The sequence below is a fragment of the Lissotriton helveticus genome, chromosome 7 (assembly GCF_964261635.1).
Source record: "Lissotriton helveticus chromosome 7, aLisHel1.1, whole genome shotgun sequence".
Lineage (NCBI taxonomy): Eukaryota > Metazoa > Chordata > Amphibia > Caudata > Salamandridae > Lissotriton > Lissotriton helveticus.
The window spans coordinates 1,708,001,490-1,708,022,532 of NC_136068.1; the positions used below are offsets into that span (position 1 = coordinate 1,708,001,490).

The following is a 21,043-nucleotide window of genomic DNA, read 5'->3' on the forward strand; positions in this document are numbered from 1 at the left end:
ATCTCCATGTCTGTGATTGCTTTTAAATAAAAAAAATCTTTTTAATGCAGCCCGTTTTCTTTTAGTAAAAACCATGGACCACTCCCTATTCCTAAAAAATGGTTTTTCAACATTCACAAAGGAGAAAGGTCCATTAGGATCCCTGTCCTATCTATGAAGGAGTTCAAAACTCCGTTGAGTTTGTAGTAAAATATTAATGTTTTGGGACTAGATTTCAGTTGCAGAACATTAATACATACCATAAGGCATCAGTATTTGGAATTGGATGCCCTAAGCTCCCCCCCTTGAAATACCAGTTCCTTATTGTTTCCTAATCACATTTAACAATGCAAAACCTTTTTCTGAATTGTTAATTGGGTTTAGTAAATTTCAATAATTGTTTAGTGGTCGCAACCCCTCAGGGTTATTGAATTTGAGGGTTTGTAACTGTACATGAGACTCAGAACTCATGCACACATTAGAGTAGCAGTCACACACTACCAGGAGTATTTATACTCCCCTCGCAATCTAGATGTCACATACTACCAGAAGCACTCTCAAAGACGAGTAGTCAAACACTATCTACAGCAATCTTACAGCACTCCTAGACTACCAACAGAGTGGGAATTTCATGCCATCAACAGCACTCACACCCCTCACGGACTAACAGTAACTCTTTACCGAAAGCTCTCTTCCACCTTTACAGACTATTAGAAGTCAGGAGCGACTCTTCCACTATGGCGGGGGAGCGTCGGCCCAGTGTTGAAATGCAGCGGTCAGAAGAAAAATAAAATGTCAATAAAACTATTTTATTGTCAGTTTGTTTTTACTTCCAGTCCGCGGAGGTAGGCACTAAAAGTGCACTGGTCGGTTTGGGTTGCCATCCACTTCCGGCCAAACCAACATGCTCACTTGGATATCTCCAGGCTGCTCCTCGGAGATACCCTAGTGCTCAGGGGAACAGGCTCTCAGACCCTGCTGGAGTGCAAAACCGTCACACTACGCCCAATCACAGCTCTTCTCTCATGCTGGGAGACGCGATGGGATTGGGTGGGGTCTGGGAGCCTGTGTCCATGGGAGTTGTAGTGCCAGGATGGGAGCAGAGGAGCAGCGCGGCGCGGGAGCAGAAGATTGCGGCAGCCAGCAGGAAAGTTAAGTTTAGATTTGTATGAATATTTGTCCCCCCCCCCCCCCCCCCCCCACCTTGGATTGGCAGCAGACACCCCTGCTAGAAGTAGAAGCAGTCCCACGCCCCATATAAATTAGATGCAAAACCTGGCTAAATGTAATTAGCTCTTTACCAATTGGTGAGATTGTGTGTGAATTAGTATCGTTGGATGAGTAGGTGACAAGAACAATGAGTAATGGGTCGATAAATAGAGGCATAAGTGCATGCATGATTGACTAAGTGCCTAAATGATGAGCCACTTAGTGTATGGACGGACGATGAGTAACTGTATGAATCAAAGTATCCAGGAACTTTTAGCATAATCTAGACCCATTACTTTACTAATTGTTTAGTATGATCAGCACGACTAAACAGGAAGGCTGAAGTGATGTAAAAAAAGGTCATAGGAAGTCCCCTTAGTAGTCTGCCACTGACGATAAAGGCGTTGCTATGTGTTAAGATTATTTGTAATATGGTCTGTGATGCAGTAAGCAGCATTATAAAGAAAGGGATGCCGTTGTTTATTTTTGACAATAATGCCACTGTTGGCTGGTACCATAGCGTTCGCGTGACAAGCCTCTACATGGTTTGGGTAATGCATGTGACCTTTCTTTGTGATTCCTTTATAGCTTTGGCCCGGGAAACTGTCTGTACGTGTTCTTAGCATGTAGTCTCTGACATGGTTACTTGTCTTACCTATATTGGATTTCCATTAAGGGGCCATGTTTTTGTCTGTGGGTTGGTTGGAGGGTTGTAATAGAAAGCAAGTCCTTTCAGCCAGAAAAAGTGTATAGATTCTGGACACGACCACAGTGTATAAATGCGGACATGCGCAAATACATCTCTTACATTACAAAGGTCGATGCTTCTGATCCCAGCCAGAGAATACAGGCCAATTAAACTAGATAAGCATTCTCTGAATCGCTCACAAAAGCCATTTGCCCTTCAATCAAAATGACTTTACTTCTCTTCATCCTTATACCTAACATGTTCCGCTTTTAATTTGAAATGGTTGGCTAGATTTTCCAGATATACAGATTTGAATAACACAGAAATGATTTGAGTACTCATTTAAAACCTTCTCTTGAAGCTTCATATTTTTTTCAATACAGTTGGCTACGAGGGCCTGCGACCATACGAACCTTCACAACAATCCAGAGTGAGAAAATATTTTTATTTGTAACAACACATTTAGTGCACCTTTCATTTTCAAAAAAAGAATAAGCCAATATAACAAAAGATAAGGCACCCTGGAAGTTAGAAAGAGGTACTGCAAAGTGGGTGACTCCATTTTGGCAATAGACGTGGACAAGCAAATCATACTGTATGCAGACCTTTTCAGAAATTGATTAACATTGCAAAATAAATGGCAAGCTTTACATCTTTAAGCGCACTAGCTACTACCAGAGCACAGACATGGCCCACTGGATAGCATGCTAGTTACATGAACAGAAAGATGGGGCACATCAAAGATGAGAACTCATTTGGCATTGCCTTTCCTGTACCCAATGATCATAAGTCCGAATGGGGTGTTGTCAAGCTCCACAGTGTGGCTGGCAGCATCAATGCCAAAATCATGCTTCCCCCAGGAATACTCAGTGCCCGGGAAACTTTTCCAACTAATATTTGAAAGAGATTTTCCATCAAATGTAATTTGAGAGAGAGCTGAGGTCTTTACTACCAGGACTGCTATATTCTTCTCTAGGTGTGGATTACCAATGACCTGGTAGCTGGTGCCATAGTGAGTCAAGTCTGGGATGTTCATTAGGAATGGCTCATATGACCGCTCACCGATTTTCCCCCCTGTGCAATAGTACATGACCAGGACCCCAGCACTGGCTGTGATGGAGACAGTGTGGGACTCTGGTAATTCAATCCTCAAAACTTCACCTGCCTTTAATGATTGGCTTAACTTGCGTTCCCCCACCTGATAACCTAATTGTGTGTATTGTGAAGCAACAATAAACACTATATCTCTCCTCCCTTGGAATGCTAAACTCGGCACAAAGAATTGTGTGCCCCAACGAGAAGTAGGAAGGAGCTGGAAGGAAACATGACAAGGGGTTACTTTCCCAGAACAGCTATATCCACTGGAAACAGCAACAGGTTGAGTCGATTCAATTCTGGTGCCAGATAAATCGTCCTTGCTTTGGAAGTGGACCTCTTGGAAAGATTCAAGGCTGAGAGTAAGTGTGTTTCCTGGTGTGTATATCTTTCCCTGATATTCCACCCTTCCCGTTAGAGAGATGCCAACCTTATTCTTACCTTCATAATTAGTAACAGAAAACTCTTTCTTATCTCCCTCTTCCCCTACAGATGGTGTTACCACATAATATTCGGATCCCACTTTTTGCAAAGGAATTATTTCAGATGTTTCTGACTGGGTGCCTCTGAAAGTTTCAGTTACAACTGAAATTGGTTTATCTGACTTAATAACAATAGAAGAGGTGTCTTTCCCCATCGCCAGCATCTCCGCAGGAATGGTTATTGAAACAGCAGCTGTCTGTCTCTTTCTCAGGGTAAACTCCCTCTTCAATTTGATTAACTCATAGACAAGGCTGACTTTGGTTTGGTCCTCGTATGCAGTGACGCGGAACTCCAACTTAACTTCCTTTTGGTTAAGGGTTGTTGGGCTAGGGATAACAAATTCTTTTCCAGCAGGAGCTGTAGGCTGTTCACCTAAGAACATCAAAATAAAGAGAAGTCATATCAATACAGTGGTATGGTATGTCAAATCATATTACTTTGTGATGCATATTTCACATAAAATTTATTCCGCGTGAATGCTTCAATAGGGCTTCCAATAAATATTAACCTATTTCTACCTTCTTTAGTCTATTATATTTGTACATTTTAGAAATAATCAATTTAAGAGAAGGTTATCAAATGCTTCACTGTTTTCCAGATTAAAATGCTTCCTCTCTGTAAGTAAAGTTCTTTAACATATGGTCTTAATCTGATTTCCAGTATAATGGGTATGAATCAACAAAGATGTTGAAAATAATCTATATATTTCGATGGAAATTACCAGTGGTGGCTCCTCCTCTAAGGGGAAGGAGCGTTGCCCCACTGCCTTGAAGAAGCTTGACTTGTGGCAACTTTATGTGAGGGGGTGGGGCTGCAGAGCAGGAGAGGAGTGGTAGAACACTCCTAAGTGAGCAATGACTGCTTGGTCGGCCCAGTCATCCGCACTTTCCCTGTTCTCCATGCAGGCTGCATTACAGCCTGCATGGAGAACATGCCCAGGCCCCCAGTCCCTGGCTGAGCACTGAACTACGGCGCTCAGACCAATCACAATGGTGCATTGCAGTGTTGTGATTGGTCAGTGGAGCTTGGGGACTTACTAATAACAACGCTGCACTGCAGCGTTGTGATTGGTCAGGGTATCCTGGCTGTGTTTAATGGAGTCCGGAGGAGAGCAGGAGTGGAGACGCGGTACTGGCGTCATGGTAAGTGTATTTTATTTATTTAACGTTGTACCCTGCGCCCCTCCTATCACCCGCCACCCACAAGCCGTGCCGGCTGCCACTGGAAATGACTATTTTCTACATTCCTTTGTTGAAACTCTGCCCTCATATTTAAACAATACCTGAGACTTCCTTGCACAGATATCAGGCATAACTTGGAAAAAAAGCATATTTGTTGATCACAATAGAAGTATAATAATAATAATAATAATAATAATAATAATCCACACAGTATGTGCACTCTAAACAAGTATTGAACACACCATTGGGGTATAGGTCTTCAAAACACTTTTAGGAGCTAGGTCTATGGTATATAGAATGGACCATGTTAACCATGATCTTGTTTTGTCAGCACAATAACTGTTTTTGGTTTAATTAGAAGATAGACCTGGAAAGACCGGGGACGGTTAGAGGCACCTGCGTCTGTCCCAGCTATGCCAATTTGGTAATGGGCTGTTGGGAGGAGCAAGTGGTCTGGGCACCAGAAATGGAACAATACAGTTCCCAAATAATATCATGAATAAGATTTATTGATATTCTTTTATCATAAATGTTAGATTTACTGTATGTTTTCAAACTTGGATTTAGAGAAAGTAAGAATAGAATATACTTGTTTTGTATGTTTTTCAGAAAACAAGAACATTGTATTTTTGGATACACCTCAGTGACATAGTTTCAATTGAGTAAGTTGAGTTTCTACTTTGTTAGTTAGAATACTTATTGATAATTATATTTGTGGTACAGCCCACATGGGCATGATAGGTTTAGTTATGCTTTTTGTTATGTGATGTGGTATAGGCATGATTTTTCTGGTCTTCATATTTTATGAGGTATTAAACTTTTTTGTTAAATATTCCCACTTGAATGGGATGCTGTTTTCATGTATTTACTATTAATTATTGGTGTTACCGACCTCTTATTCTATCCAACATGGTAACAGTTTCCAATATTGTAGCATGCCCAATTATTTGTCCTTTATCTATGTTGTATTTATTTACTTTCTGTACTTCACGAGAGTAGTTATAGACAATGACCGACATATGTGATCATGGGATACTAATTTATGGTAATGTAGGGAAGTGGTTGGTTATTAGTAGGTGAGGGTATTCACACTCAGCTGGTAACATTTCCACAATCACTTATAGGTCAAGTCAAGTCTCAGCAAATGAATCCTTGATCAACCCTTGGGAGCTTAGAAAACAAGCAGTCAGGGTTAACTTAGGAAACAGGTATATTTAAAGCATTTAATGCCCACAAATCAGTAAATATGTAAAAAACACAGCACAATAAACATCCAGCCACACTAAAGAACATTTTGTTTTAAATGACACCAAAATGACAAAACCCAATATAGGGGCACTGAAATATAAATGTGTAAAGATTAAATAAACAATTGTGCATTTGAGTGCGAAAAAAGCATAAAGCGTCGCTCTATATGTTCAGGCTGGACCGAGACAAAGTCAAAGTTTTAGGCTGACGGCAAAGGAGTGTGGGTCAGATAGGCTGAGGGCTAGGTCTCGGTCAAAACTGTATCTTCGGACTTAGGGCCTGATTTAGATTTCGGGAGATGGGTTACTCTGTCACAACCGTGACGGATATCCCATCTGCTGAACTCTAAATATCATTATTATCTATGGGATTCATATCTCAGCGGAGGGGACATCCATCCTTACTGTGACGGAGCAACCTGTCTGCCGAAATCTAAAAAAGATACTTAGTCTTTTTCTTGGAGCTTTTCACTTGATGACTAGTCATTGGGTTCCTCAGATCCAGAGTTCAATTCAATGACTGCAGCCATGCGATGCCTCGGTGAGCCTCAAGATGTCCTTGTCCTCAACGGCGAGGATCTCCGGAGCCAGTCGCCTCCTGGAGCTTTTCTGTTAAACGCTGCAGAAAGTTTACAAACTTTGGGATCTTGTTGTTTCTGAGTTCTTTTGGGGAAAATAAGGGTCCAGTAGCACTAGCCAAAGGTGAAGAGACCCCGGATTGCCTCTTGGGGGCTTAGGCCTCAATTTCCCACAATGTACCTGCACAGTCCAGAAAAGATCCAGTAGCAACTGGTCATTTGGGATGATCCTCTCTTTGGTGGGGAGGGTGACTACTTCCAGCTCTGTTTTACCTGTTTCTGATCAGGGAGTCCATGCCTTTTCCGTTGAGTCAGGCACAGCCTTTTCTTTATGGAAACTCCTGAGTGCATCAGGTGCACTCCTTGGGAGTGTAAGTCTTCTGTGGTGCAGTCTAAGGGCCTCTATTCTGAGATGGCAGGAGCTGGGACACCCCAACCTGTAGCAGTAAAGCTATGTCCCTCTTCTATGACCACTTCCTGCAAAGTGTGGCATATTTTCAACCCAGAATACACTGTTCTCCCAAAAATCATAATGAACTAATTCTCTCCTTGGTATGCGTGTCTGTGTCACCCAAACCGGAGGTGTAGCTAACGTCTAACTTCATGCACCTTCTAGCCCCTCTCCTAATCTAATTGGGGGGTTGGGGGCTCTCATATGGCAGGACATCAAGGAAGTGGGGTTGGCCTGGGTCCTATGACATCTGTTTTTCTGCCTTTGAAGTCCAGCGTATATCCCTAGCCCCCTTCCCCTCCCTGGCTTCTCCAGGAATGTCCATGTCCATAAAAGGGCTATTGTTGCAGCCCCAGTCTTCTTCACACATACTCAGGTAGCAGATTGGCTCAGCTTGTAAAAGGGCTGACCAATCAGCAGAGGCTACTACATGGATTCATTAAGTAACTTCAGGACAGTAAGTTCTAAAACCACTTTCCTGTTATAATAGCTATAACAAATTAGACAGTGTCAAGTTGTTGGATTTATTTTAACCAGTATTCTGATATGTTGAATGACATGCCTAGCTAGCTTCAATCAAAAGGTAGACTTTATTGGTGTATTAAGTTTATTAAAGATTTCCCATGTTAGCCTAGGGAGCCAGCAGCATTACAATAGAGAAAAATGACCATGGCTGTTTTTCCTTCTCAGGGCATATAAAACATATATTACATTGCCCCTGCTTTTTATAGCAATGCACCCTACCCTTTGAGCATCTAGGTCAGACCTTAGAGGTGAATTAAATGTAATAAAAAGCTAGTTTTAGACTTGCTATGACCAATGATTGACAATACCATAACACCAGTCAAAGTCAGTCCATAAATATGCAACCGATCTAGGAAGAATATGCAATAAAAGTGAATCTGCTACAGCCAGACAAAGAAAATCTTGGAAAACTGAAAATATATCGGATTGCATAACTATCTGCATTTGCTTTTACCCTTGCAGCATATATAATTCAAGCACACTCACACAGACGACACACCCTTTGCTTCTTCCCTGTTGCACTCTGGCCCTCAAGCTAGGCTTCATTTATGATCAGACTCTTCCCATTTACTGCCAGGCTCTGAGCCTCTGTGTGCAACTCTGTTATAACTTCCCGTTCATTCCCTTCCCTTTTTCCCAAGACTTTGCCCTTATTAGACAGAGGCTGTTTCTCTCTTCAGTCCTTGAAAACTCCTCTCCTGTCTATCATGCTGCCCTGCGCTCAGCCATATTCTGCATACCAACGGTATCATGTAATGTTGTACGCTTGTACATTTTTCATATACATATTGCTCTTCAATTAAGCTTCTTTGACAGACTCGGGGGCTAGCTTGTTGCGTGTAACGCAATGATCATGCAATAAACTTTGTTGTTGTTCTTGACCATTGACTCTGCCATTTCTACGTCACATTTAGCTATCTATCTTGTATCTGCTCATTTTCAAGTTACTTTTTCTTCCCAGTAAGTGATTCTACATTGGCCCTTACAAAAAGTATGGGGAGTGAAAAGTTCTTCAGCTGGAGCCGCTTGAAGGGTCTACATAGAGGTTGGACAAGAGTATCTACGTAAACAGGCTTCCAGGAGTACAGACAAACTTGGCCAAAGTCCTCAGCAAAGCCAGGATGGGTCCATAAATTGTCAAGTTGCTGAGGCTTGAAGCAGCCTCACCATAGTGAATGTTAATTTGCAGCCCAATCTAAAATGGAAAGAACTTCAAGACAGGTGTTCTGTGAGACAATGAACACAGGGGACATTTGAATCAGATTCTTCTCACCAGGAACAGATTCCTCTGCTCCCACTTAAGTGGTAATCCAAAATGGAGTTCCAGCTCCATGACTCTTTAAAGGAAAATAACCGTTCAAAGGAACATCTTCCAAAAGCAGGAAGTCCTGATCATGAACACAAATCATAGGACTGGCAAAACATTGTAAACCTTGCATCTCATATCTTCTGTACATGTAAGAAAAAACGTAATCAAATTTTTAATTTGTGGATCTTAGGCAATACTAACCTTATGATGTAAACATGATATTATCTATAATAGCTAGACATGAAATGATAACACATTTTTACTAATTTTGTAGAAAAAATGAGCTTCCGTTTATTATGATTTCGGCGAATAATGAAGACGTCCAAGCCACTTAGGAGCTGATTTAGATTTGAGCGGACAGGTTACTCCGTCACAACGGGGATGAATATTGCATCCGCTGAAATATAAATCCCATAGTATCAAATGGGATTTATATTTCAACGGACGGGGTATCAGTTTCCATTGTGACTGAGTGATGAAGCGAAATTTAAATCAGGCAATAAGATATATATCATGACATATATCATGATTGTTGGAATAAATATATCGCCTTCATTGTTATATAAAGGAGCAACTGACTTGCAATTAGTTACTAATCCGAGTAGTAACTGGTAATTTTAGCAGAACATGTAGTTATTGAGGTCTGTTCTTCAAAGATTATTTACCACAAAGATGACAAAACCCAAGTGAGAGTTGTGGGTTATATCAGTTGACCATCAGATTGATTTGAGCCAGAATACACTTTGTCAACATTTAATTCACCCAAAAGTGCATCAGTGAGTTTGTGAACTATCTGATCGCGTCAATGTTATCTAAGATACATTGTGATGACAATGATAAAAGTTTCAATCAGAATAACAGAGCACTGTAGTGGTATCTGTTGTGGAAGAATAAGCATGAAACATTATAGAGAGGAAGTGTGCTCAGGGAACAAGCTGAAGAGTACTGTAAATGAGAAAATTAGACACTCTTTGAACACGCACATGGGACTGCATAACAACATAGAGTTAGGACAAATGAAATCCCGACAACACTTTGGGATTGTTAAAAATGGGGTCTCTAGTTGGCAATGGAGTGCACTTTGTCCAAGTAAGGAACACCGCTATAGCCAGGTTAAGCTAGATACCCACTAAAAGCTAACCAGTGCTCACCCTATGGTAGCTTGGCACAGAGCAGTCAGGCTTATCTAAAGAGGCAATGCATAAAGTATTAGTGCAACAAACACAGCAACACAATGGAAACACCACAAAAATACTCCACACAGGGTTAGAAAAATAGATTATAATTGTATGAACAAAACAACAACTATGTGACAAAAATCCAATAAGTAGTAACAGAGGTATTAATTTTTTAAGGATATTTGAAAATATAGTGATTGGAGGCATAAGGTGCCAACCTGGGATATCTGGTTGTGTTTGAACTGGGTAAACCCAAAGTTCAGGCCAACTGTAATGGAGCGCATGTCGAATACAGGGACTATCCTTGGCCTGCTGAGAAAGTACCTTGGATGGAAAATGCATCATTGCCGTCACTCCCTTGGATGTGGGTGACATGTCACTTCCGATCCGTGTAGTTGGAAAAGCTTTGCCGGCGAACCCCTTTGCGATGCAGTCCGTTGACATCGAGGCCGCACAGTCATCAAACAGATGTCCTTGAGCAGCAATGCTTTGGGGTTCTGATTGGCGCAAAGGAAATGATGCATCTAGTCTGTTGGGTTATCACAGAAAACTCACTTCCGACAGCCCAGGACAAGGTTGGCACAACTTGGCAGGTTAAGACTTACAGATGGCAGAGTCCAGGTGCTGTTGTAATATTGCAGGAAGTCTTTGATGTTCCTGAGACTTCAGAATGGGGGCAAACCAGCAAACCCTTGGAGTAACCCTGGGATCAAGTGAGATGGCTTCAGTCATTTCCTCAGCAGGACAAATTAGCAGGCATCACAGCAGAGCAGAAAAGCAGTTCTTCGAGAGGAGCAGTCGAGCAAAGTGGCAGTCCTTGTATCTGCACAGCAGTGGTTCTTCCTGGTAGAATTCTTCATAGGTCCAGTAGTGTACTGTCTTAGTGGGGTCAGAGATCCAGTACTTACACCCATTTGTGTCTTTGAAGTCAGAATGACACCACAGAAGGGTCTTTGCAGTTCACAGAGGTCCTTCACAGCCTTGGCTCCACTCTTTTGGTAGACGGTAATCAGCCCTTTTGGAGGAACACAACACTGCCTATTCAGGTGTAAGTATCAGCTCCCCCCTCTCTTCCTGCCCAGAAGGAGTCATCAGAATGCAGATGGGTATTCAGACACATCTAACCGTCCTGTGTTTGCGGCTGTCTAGTGGGAATGCACAAAGTGTTACTGTCATCCACGCCAGACGTGGAACAGTAAGAGCAGAGACATGTCCACTTTCTAAAAGTTGCATTTCTGAAACAGTAATGTTAAATAAAATTTTACCAGTAAGGAGGAATTATCATTACTATTCAAAATTTAAAAAAAACATGAAGCAGCTATTCCTTTTGAATCAGGAATTACAACTTAGAAGTGTATTAAGAAATTCCCAATGTTAACCTGTGAGAGGAGTATGTCTCACAGCAGTGAAAAACAAATGTAGGAGTTTTTCACTACCAGGACATTGAAAACCTAAAAGCATATGTCCTACCTTTTAGTTCCACAGCACACTGTCCCATTGGGTTACCTAGGGTCTACCTTAGGGGTGCTGTTTATTAAATGGAAGGTTTTGGCTTGGCAAAGGGTTTTTAAATATCAATTCATAGTGACAGTAAAATGCACAAACAGGCCCTGCAGTGGCAGGCCTGAGATACGTTTGACAGGCTATTTTGTAGGTGGCACTAGTAGCATTTAGGCTGCAGGCCCTGAGCATATGGTATTCCACTCTACAAGGGACTTACAAGTAACCTAAATATGCCAATTGTGTCTACACCAATATTACCATGCTTAGGGGAAAAGCACATGCACTTTAGCCCTGGTCAAAGTACTCAGAGTCCTAAGGAATCTGCAAAAAAGAGGAGGTAAGCAGACAAAACATTTAGGGGAAGACCACCCTAAGAATGACCGGTCTAATAATAACTAATAGCTATAACTATAATTCTCAAGTCTAAATGATACGTGCACATTCTATGTTTCTCAGAGAAGTCATCATGGATTGTTGGGCTGGGAATAACAAAGCCCTTCCCCACAGGGGCTGGAGACTTTTCACCTAGAAGAAAAAGATCACTTTATCACTAGCCTATCCCTCTGATTTGTAAACTATATAGAGTATGATTTACCAGGCAACTTAATTAGAAAAACAAAGTGATGGATCGAAAGCTATTTTCCTCACTGTGCAACTGAAGACTGGTTCTAACCATAGAAAATCTGTCTTGGCCTTTGCCAATAATGGTATTCCAAGCCCTCATTTTATTTTTTCCATCATGTATTTTATACTTAGCATGGAATGACTTTACATTTTATTGAGGGATCTTTTGTTTTGAGCTCTAAGTGTGAAATTGTGTTATAACAAGAAGCCAACTGGACTACTTAGTACTATATTCATTGTAGCACAACATATTTCCTGGAAACTCCAGCACTTGCTGAAATGATGCATCTTATTTCTCAGCACAGGAGATACATTTGCAATAAATAAAATATGACACATGCACTGTGTCCTGATCATTTTTTGTTTCTCACATCATTGTTTAATTATTTATTTACTAGTTTGCCTGTTCTTTATTTTTAAGCTTGACAGGACAGTTATCACTTGACTGTGAGAGATAACCAGAAAAAGAGGTTTAAGAAATGGTATTGAGAGGTGACAAAACCAGTGATTTTAAACTAGGACAGTATTTACCCAAATACGAACTAAAAATACTAAGGGGCAGATCTACAAGAAACTTTCGCAGCGCGGTGCCGCAATTCATTTTGCTGCACCGCGCTGCGTTAGTTTCAAAGCACAGGGATGCGACATATTTACAACAATAATATCATTACTATTATTATTATTATTATAACATTTGTTGAGCGCTACTGTTACCTGTAGGTGTCCTAGCGCTATGTGAAATCCAAACACGCAATATGATAGACAGAATGTTGCACAATGGCAAAACATTCACCCCCAATCACAGATCTGGGTTTAATCGATTGTTATTTTGCTCACCAAGCCACCCCAGTTCAGACATGGCCATATGCAAATCAGTCTTGACCCAGTGCCTCATGGGAACAGTCCAGCCCGAACTGCCAAGCCATGTATTCCCTGGACCGGAATCAAGCATCCTAGGACCGGTTTCTGGCTAACAGCCGTCTTCAGCCAGGATAGCTTGACTCCAGTGGCTTAGTGAGCACGGGACCCATGTCTGGGCATACCCTTCCCACATAGCGTGAACAGCAAAACACACAATATGATAGACGGAATGTTGCACAATGGCAAAACATTCACCCCCAGTCACAGATCTGGGTTTAATCCATCGTTATTTTGCTCACCAAGCCACCCCAGTTCAGACATTGCCATATGCAAATCAGTCTTGACCCTGTGCCTCATGGGAACAGTCCAGGCCGAACTGCCAAGCCATGTCTTCCCTGGACCGGAATCAAGCATCCTAGGACCGGTTATTGGCTATCAGCCGTCTTTAGCCAGGATAACTTGACTCCAGTGGCTTAGTGAGCACGGGACCCACGTCTGGGCATACCCTTCCCACATAGGGTGAACAGCAAAACACACAATATGATAGACAGAATGTTGCACAATGGCAAAACATTCTCCCCCCAGTATCAGATCTGAGTTTAATCCATCGTTATTTTGCTCACCAAGCTACCCCAGTTCACACATGGCCATATGCAAATCAGTCTTGACCCTGTGCCTCATGGGAACAGTCCAGCCCGAACTGCCAAGCCATGTCTTCCCTGGACCGGAATCAAGCATCCTAGGACAGGTTATTGGCTATCAGCCGTCTTTAGCCAGGATAACTTGACTCCAGTGGCTTAGTGAGCACAGGACCCACGTTTGGGCATACCCTTCCCACATAGGGTGAACAGCAAAACACACAATATGATAGACAGAATGTTGCACAATGGCAAAACATTCACCCCCAGTCACAGATCTGGGTTTAATCCATCGTTATTTTGCTCACCAAGCTACCCCAGTTCAGACATGGCCATATGCAAATCAGTCTTGACCCTGTGCCTCATGGGAACAGTCCAACCCGAACTGCCAAGCCATGTCCTCCCTGGACCGGAATCAAGCATCCTAGGACTGGTTTATGGCTATCAGCCGTCTTCAGCCAGGATAGCTTGACTCCAGTGGCTTAGTTAGCACGGGGCCCACGTCTGGGCATACCCTTCCCACATAGGGTGAACAGCAAAACACACAATATGATAGACCGAATGTTGCACAATGGCAAAACATTGACCCCCAGTCACAGATCTGGGTTTAATCCATCGTTATTTTGCTCACCAAGCCACCCCAGTTCAGACATGGTCATATGCAAATCAGCCTTGACCCTGTGCCTCATGGGAACAGTCCAGCCCGAACTGCCAAGCCATATCTTCCCTGGACTGGAATCAAGCATCCTTGCCTGAGAATCGAACGAATGTCATGCTAATCAGTAAACAGCTAGGTTTTTAAAGCTTTCCGAAAGGCCATAAGGCTCGACATACCTCTGAGATGTAGGGGAAGCTTATTCCAAGCTTTGGCTGTATTAGCTACAAAGCTTTTTCCACCCCAGGTGGCCTTTTTTACAAATGGCCCATGAACCAGTTTGGCATCAGATGAGCGTACTAGTCTGTTTGGAGTGTACCAGTACAGCTGCTCTTTTAAATGGGCTGACCCTGCTCCATAAAGTGCCTTGTGAACCAGACACATCGCCTTGAACATGGTACGCTTCCTAACTGGCAGCCAGTGCAGTTTCTGTATCTCTTTCGCTATTGGAGCGTATTGTGGGATGACCGACACCAGTCTAACAGCGCATTCTACAGGAGTTGCAACTTTTGCATTAAACCTTCCTGGATATTGAAGTACAAACTATTACAGAAGTTCAGCCTTGACATAGTGAGAGCAGTGATAACTGTTTTACGACATTCTGTAGGTAAGAATGGCAACATTTTCTTGCATGACCTAAGCGCGAAAGACGTAGCAGAGGCCACCGAGTTAACTTGGTCTTTCAAACGGAATTTCTGGTACACCCACACACCTAGTTTTTTAACCTTCCTGTTGGGTGCAGGAAGAGGGCCCAGGGTGTCTGGCCACCATTCTGGAGTCCAGAAATTAGGATCATTCCCAAAGCATACCACCTCCGTCTTACTGGAGTTTATCTTAAGGCAGTTTTGGGCCTTCCAGATCCCTACGGCATTCATTTATTTATTTATTTATTTATTTTATATTCTTATATAGCGCCTGAATAAACCCCCAAAGGGGTATCTCTGCGCTTTGCCAGTCAGAATATAGCTCCAGATGGTCTTATTCAAGGGATAGTACATCATACAGGGAAGAAATTAGTTACTGGTAAATAAGTATGTTTTTAGGGTCTTCCGGAAAGTCAGGTGGCTAGTGAGTGATCTCAGCTCACGAGGTAGAGAGTTCCAGAGCACTGGTCCCACATGAGCCAGCGCTCGGCCTCCTTGTCTGGACTTCTTTATTCTAGGTATCTGCAGTAGCTGTTGACTGCTAGAACGCAGAGAGCGCCCAGGTACGTGTGGCTGAAACATTTCGGCCAAATATCTTGGGCCTTCGCCTATCACACTTTTGTGGATGGTGCATAGGGTCTTAAACTGCACTCGTTTCTTCACCGGTAACCAGTGGAGTCTAGTCAGCAGGGGGCGGGAAGGAGTCCTAGGGGGAACGTTCAGGACTGTCCATGCCGCCGTATTTTGGACTACTTGTAACTTATTAAGTTGTCCTTTGTTGGCTCCTAAAAGAAGACCGTTACAGTAATCCACTCTGCTGATGACTAGCGCCTGCACAAGTGTTTTCCTGTGGCAATCTGGTAAATAGGGAAACACTCTTCTTAGCATCCCAATTGCCCGAAAGCAGGTACCAGCCACCTGGTTTACATGATCTTTAAACGTGAGTGTCTGATCTAGTAACACTCCCAAGTTTTTTACCGTACTCTTAGGGCTGGGAACAGGGCCTAATTCTGAGGGCCACCATTCAGGGGACCAGTGTGTTGCCGCTTGTCCAAACAGCATGACCTCTGTTTTCTCTACGTTGCATTGGAGACAGTTTGATGACATCCACTCTGATATTGCTCTCATTCCATCTGCAAATGATCTTTTTATTGCAGGGGTCAGACTTTTAAAAGGAAAGAGGAGTTGGGTGTCGTCGGCGTACGACACCGGGGTAAACCCAAATGATCCTGCTAAGTTGGCCAAGGGGGCCACATACACATTGAAAAGTGTCGGGCTTAAACATGAGCCCTGTGGCACTCCCTTGTTGAGCTCCCTATAGATGGATTTGTGGGAGCCCAGCCAAACTTCTTGGGAGCGACCGGATAGGAAACTTTCCATCCATGACAGAGCCACTCCTTCCAAACCTACGTCCTTTAAACGATCGAGAAGCACCGTGTGAGACACCGTATCAAAAGCGGCGGAGAGATACAATCTTTATTCATACAATCTTTAAAACGGAGTGCTGTGCTCTTTGACTCAGATGGTAGAAGAGACACCACCATTTGAGTATCATCCGCCTAAATAGTCAGACTGAACCCAAATGACCACCGCGCCTCCGGCCTGGTTGCCCCCTCGCTCCTCCGCGCTCCTGCTTCAGAGACCCCTGCAGTGCCAGACCTTTCCTACGCCGAGAGCAGCGCCCCAGCCGCCGCAGGGCCGCCCGCTCCAACCGATCCCGTTTTCCCGCCGCTTCCTGCCTGCGCCCTCGCCCCCTCGCCACACGATTGGTGGACGCGACCCCGCCTCCCAGCTGACCCGCCCTCCTGGCTCCCCTCTTAAGGAGACCCTGCACGCACCTGGACAGTGACCACCGCGCCTCCGGCCTGGTTGCCCCCTCGCTCCTCCGCGCTCCTGCTTCAGAGACCCCTGCAGTGCCAGACCTTTCCTACGCCGAGAGCAGCGCCCCAGCCGCCGTAGGGCCGCCCGCTCCAACCGATCCCGTTTTCCCGCCGCTTCCTGCCGGCGCCCTCGCCCCCTCGCCACACGATTGGTGGACGCGACCCCGCCTCCCAGCTGACCCGCCCTCCCGGCTCCCCACTTAAGGCGACCCTGCACGCACCTGGACAGTGACCACCGCGCCTCCGGCCTGGTTGCCCCCTCGCTCCTCCGCGCTCCTGCTTCAGAGACCCCTGCAGTGCCAGACCTTTCCTACGCCGAGAGCAGCGCCCCAGCCGCCGCAGGGCCGCCCGCTCCAACCGATCCCGTTTTCCCGCCGCTTCCTGCCGGCGCCCTCGTCCCCTCGCCACACGATTGGCGGACGCGACCCCGCCTCCCAGCTGACCCGCCTTCCCGGCTCCCCTCTTATGTCGCCCCCTCAGCGACCGCGCAGCGGACGCGGGCAGCGGGAGCACCGATTGAGCGCCGAAGGTGCGCCAAAGGTAAGCCCGTCTGCGCCCGTCCGCGCCTGGACCGCGCCCAGCGCCAGGAACCCTGGCTCCCACCGCCGGAAGCCGACCAGACGGACCTACGACGCCACCGAACTCATCGCTCTCAACACCGGGCGAACCCCGGGTTGCTACCGAGCCACACCGAGACGCACCCACGGACCCTTCATCTGCAACGCCTGCAAGTTCACCTGCAACCGGACCGGCTCCACTCCGCCAGCGCTCAAGACCTCGACGAGCAGCAACAGCAACCTCCTGAAGGGCATCCTGCTCAACACCCGCTCCGTCCACAGACACGCCGTCGAGCTCTGGAACCTGCCCGACACCACAGACCCAGACGTCGCCTTCCTCACGGAAACCTGGACTCCTCAGCGCCCGACATCGCCATCGCCATCCAGGACGGCTACAAGATCATCCGGAGGGACCGCATCAACCAGACTGGAGGAGGCATCGCCATCATCCACAGGAACACCATCCGCATCACGACCGACACCGACGACACCCTCGCACCCGCCGAACACCTGCACTTCCAGATCCACGTCAACCCCAAGACCACCCTCAGAGGCACCCTGATCTACCGTCCCCCGGGACCCCGCACACAATTCAGCGAAGACATCGCCGACTTCATCAGCCCGCACGCCCTCCCCTCTGCTGACTACATCCTCCTCGGGGACCTCAACTTCCACCTGGAGAACAACAAACCGCAACACCACCACCATGCTGGACAACCTCGCCAACCTCGGACTCAAGCAACTGGTGACCACCCCCACCCACTACGCCGGACACACACTCGACCCGATCTTCTCTTCCAGCAAAGACATCGCCCTCAGCCACGCCACGGAACTCAACTGGACGGACCACAGCTGCGTCCACTTCAGCTACAGAAAAAACACGCTCCACCATCACCAGCAACAGGCTCCCCGCAGAAGCTGGAACAAGATCACTGCAGACCAGCTCGCCACTTCCCTGAACAAGAACCATCCCACCAGCACAACGAACCCCAGCCAAGCGGCCACCAACCTCACGAAATGGATCAGCGACTGCGCAGATGACCTCACCCCGCTGAAGACCCCGCCGAGTAGACCCGGAAGCAAGAAAGCCCCATGGTTCAACGACGAACTCAAGAGCTCCAAGAAGAACTGCAGAGCACTCGAGAAAACCTGGCGCAGAGACCCAACACCGGACAACATGACTGCCCTCAAGCTCGCCACCCGAAAACACCACCAGATGATCCACGCCACCAAGAAAACCGCATTCAAGGAACGTCTGGACAACAACGCACACAACAGCAAGGAACTCTTCAACATCGTGAAAGAGCTCTCCAACCCCAACGCCGGAAACAACGACATCACCCCTTCGCAAGACCTCTGCAACTCCCTCGCCTCCTACTTCCACAACAAGATCGCGGACATACACAACAGCTTCAGCACTCACCCGACGCACGCCACGACCGAACCACCGCCCCCCACCACCACCCTCCGCGCCTGGACCCCGATCAGCACCGAAGACACCATCCGCACGATGAACTCCATCCACTCCGGATCTCCGACCGACCCCTGCCCCCACCACGTCTTCAACAAGGCCGACGCTGTCATCGCACCCCACCTGCGGGACATCATCAACACCTCCTTCGACACCGCTACCTTCCCGGAGAGCTGGAAGCATGCCGAACTCAGCGCTCTACTCAAGAAACCATCAGCCGACCCCACCGACCTCAAGAACTACCGCCCCATCTCGCTGCTCCCGTTCCCGGCTAAAGTCATCGAGAAGACCGTCAACAAGCAACTGGCCGCCTTCCTCGAGACAAACGGCTCCCTCGACCTCTCGCAGTCTGGCTTCCGGGCCAACCACAGCACCGAGACCCCCTTGATCGCAGCTACAGATGACATCCGAGCCCTGCTTGACAACGGAGAAACAGCGGCCCTCATCCTCCTGGACCTCTCCGCGGCCTTCGACACTGTCTGCCACCGTACCCTAGTACAGCGCCTCAGCAACGTCGGAGTCCAGGAGAAGGCACTGGAGTGGATCGCCTACTTCCTCGCCGGAAGGACACAGAGAGTCCGCCTCCCTCCGTTCAGATCGGAAGCCACCGAAGTCATCTGCGGCGTCCCTCAAGGCTCCTCGCTCAGCCCAACACTCTTCAACGTCTACATGAGCCCCCTCGCAGCCATCGCACGCCAGCACAACCTGAACATCATCTCCTACGCCGACGACATCCAGCTGATCCTCTCCCTCACTAACGACCCCGCCACCGCCAGAGCCAACCTGCACAAAGGGATGACAGACGTAGCCAAATGGATGTCGAACAGCCGCCTGAAACTGAACTCAGACAAGACGGAAGTCCTCATCCTGGGATCCTCACCCTCCGCCTGGGACGACTCCTGGTGGCCCCCCACCCTGGGCAGCGCACCCAAACCAACTGACCACGCACGCAACCTGGGCTTCATCCTGGACTCCTCCCTCTCCATGACCAGACAAGTCAACGCCGTCTCCTCGGCGTGCTTCAACATCCTGCGCATGCTACGCAAGATCTTCCGATGGATCCCCACCGAGACCAGGAAGACGGTCACCCAGGCCCTCGTCACCAGCCGACTGGACTACGGCAACTCCCTCTACGCCGGAACCACCGCCAAACTCCAGAAAAGACTCCAGCGGATCCAGAACACCTCAGCACGTCTCATCCTGGACATCCCCCGCCGCAGCCACATCTCCGGACACCTGAGAGACCTGCACTGGCTCCCGGTCAACAAGAGAATCACCTTCCAGCTCCTCACCCACGCACACAAAGCCCTACACAACCAAGGACCAGGATACCTCAACAGCCGCCTCAACTTCTACGCTCCCAAACGCCAGCTTCGATCGACCAGCCACGCCCTGGCCACCGTCCCCCGCATCCGAAGAGCCACCACTGGAGGAAGGTCCTTCTCCTACCTGGCCGCCAAGACTTGGAACTCCCTTCCGATCCACCTCCGCCTGACCCAGGACCACCTCGCCTTCAGGAAACAGCTCAAGACCTGGCTGTTCGAGCAGTAGCGGACCCCCTCCCCCCAGCGCCTTGAGACCCTCCGGGTGAGTAGTGCGCTATACAAATGCGATGATTGATTGATTGATTAATAAAGGGTGCCAAAGAGGACACATATATATTAAATAGTTTCTGACTCAGTGAGGACCCTTGCGGGAACCCACATGGTAGAGAGAAAGGTTTGGATACAAATTCCCCTAGCGCCACCAGCTGGCTCCGGTTTGACAAAAATGATCTTAGGAGTCTCCAAGCCAAACCCTGTACACCAATCTCCTGCAGCCGGTCCATCAACAAATCGTGGTGGACCGTAATGAATGCTGCAGAGAGATCTAACAAGATCAGAGCAGCCTTGCCACCTTGATCTAGAATAGTCCTTATCTCTTCAATAGATTTCAAAAGAGCAGCTTTGGTGCTGTGGCCCCCTCGACGCTTGTGTAAACTACAGAAATGGCGAAGTTGCATATTTAAATTTCTCTCGATGATTTTGGCAGGTACCGGAAGTCTGGATATTGGTCTAAAATTGTTAGGGTCTTTTGTATCGAGATTCGGTTTCTTCAGAAGGGGCAGAATAGACTTTTTTTTCAGTCTGACGGAAAGTATCCCTCTGAATACATTAAATTAAAAATAGGTGCCAAAACTCGAGAGACTGGCTCTATCGGGCAAGGGTCTGAAGTGGATCCGGATTTCAGCTGCATATGAGGATTACCAGTTTCTGTAACTGTAAGCTGGGAAAATTTGTCCAGTAGC

The 21,043-nt window shown here is 46.6% G+C and overlaps 1 protein-coding gene across 1 annotated transcript in view; it reads right to left on the bottom strand.

Moving 5' to 3' along the window:
* Positions 1 to 2,302: 2,302 nt before the first annotated feature.
* LOC144769654 (uncharacterized) overlaps positions 2,303 to 21,043 on the bottom strand; it is a 108,523-nt gene continuing 89,782 nt past the window's right edge. Inside the window, exon 13 of the mRNA XM_078653829.1 lies at positions 2,303 to 3,826. Coding sequence (XP_078509955.1) covers positions 2,628 to 3,826 — 1,199 coding nt within the window. The 3' untranslated portion in view covers positions 2,303 to 2,627. The remainder of the gene's footprint in view (positions 3,827 to 21,043) is intronic.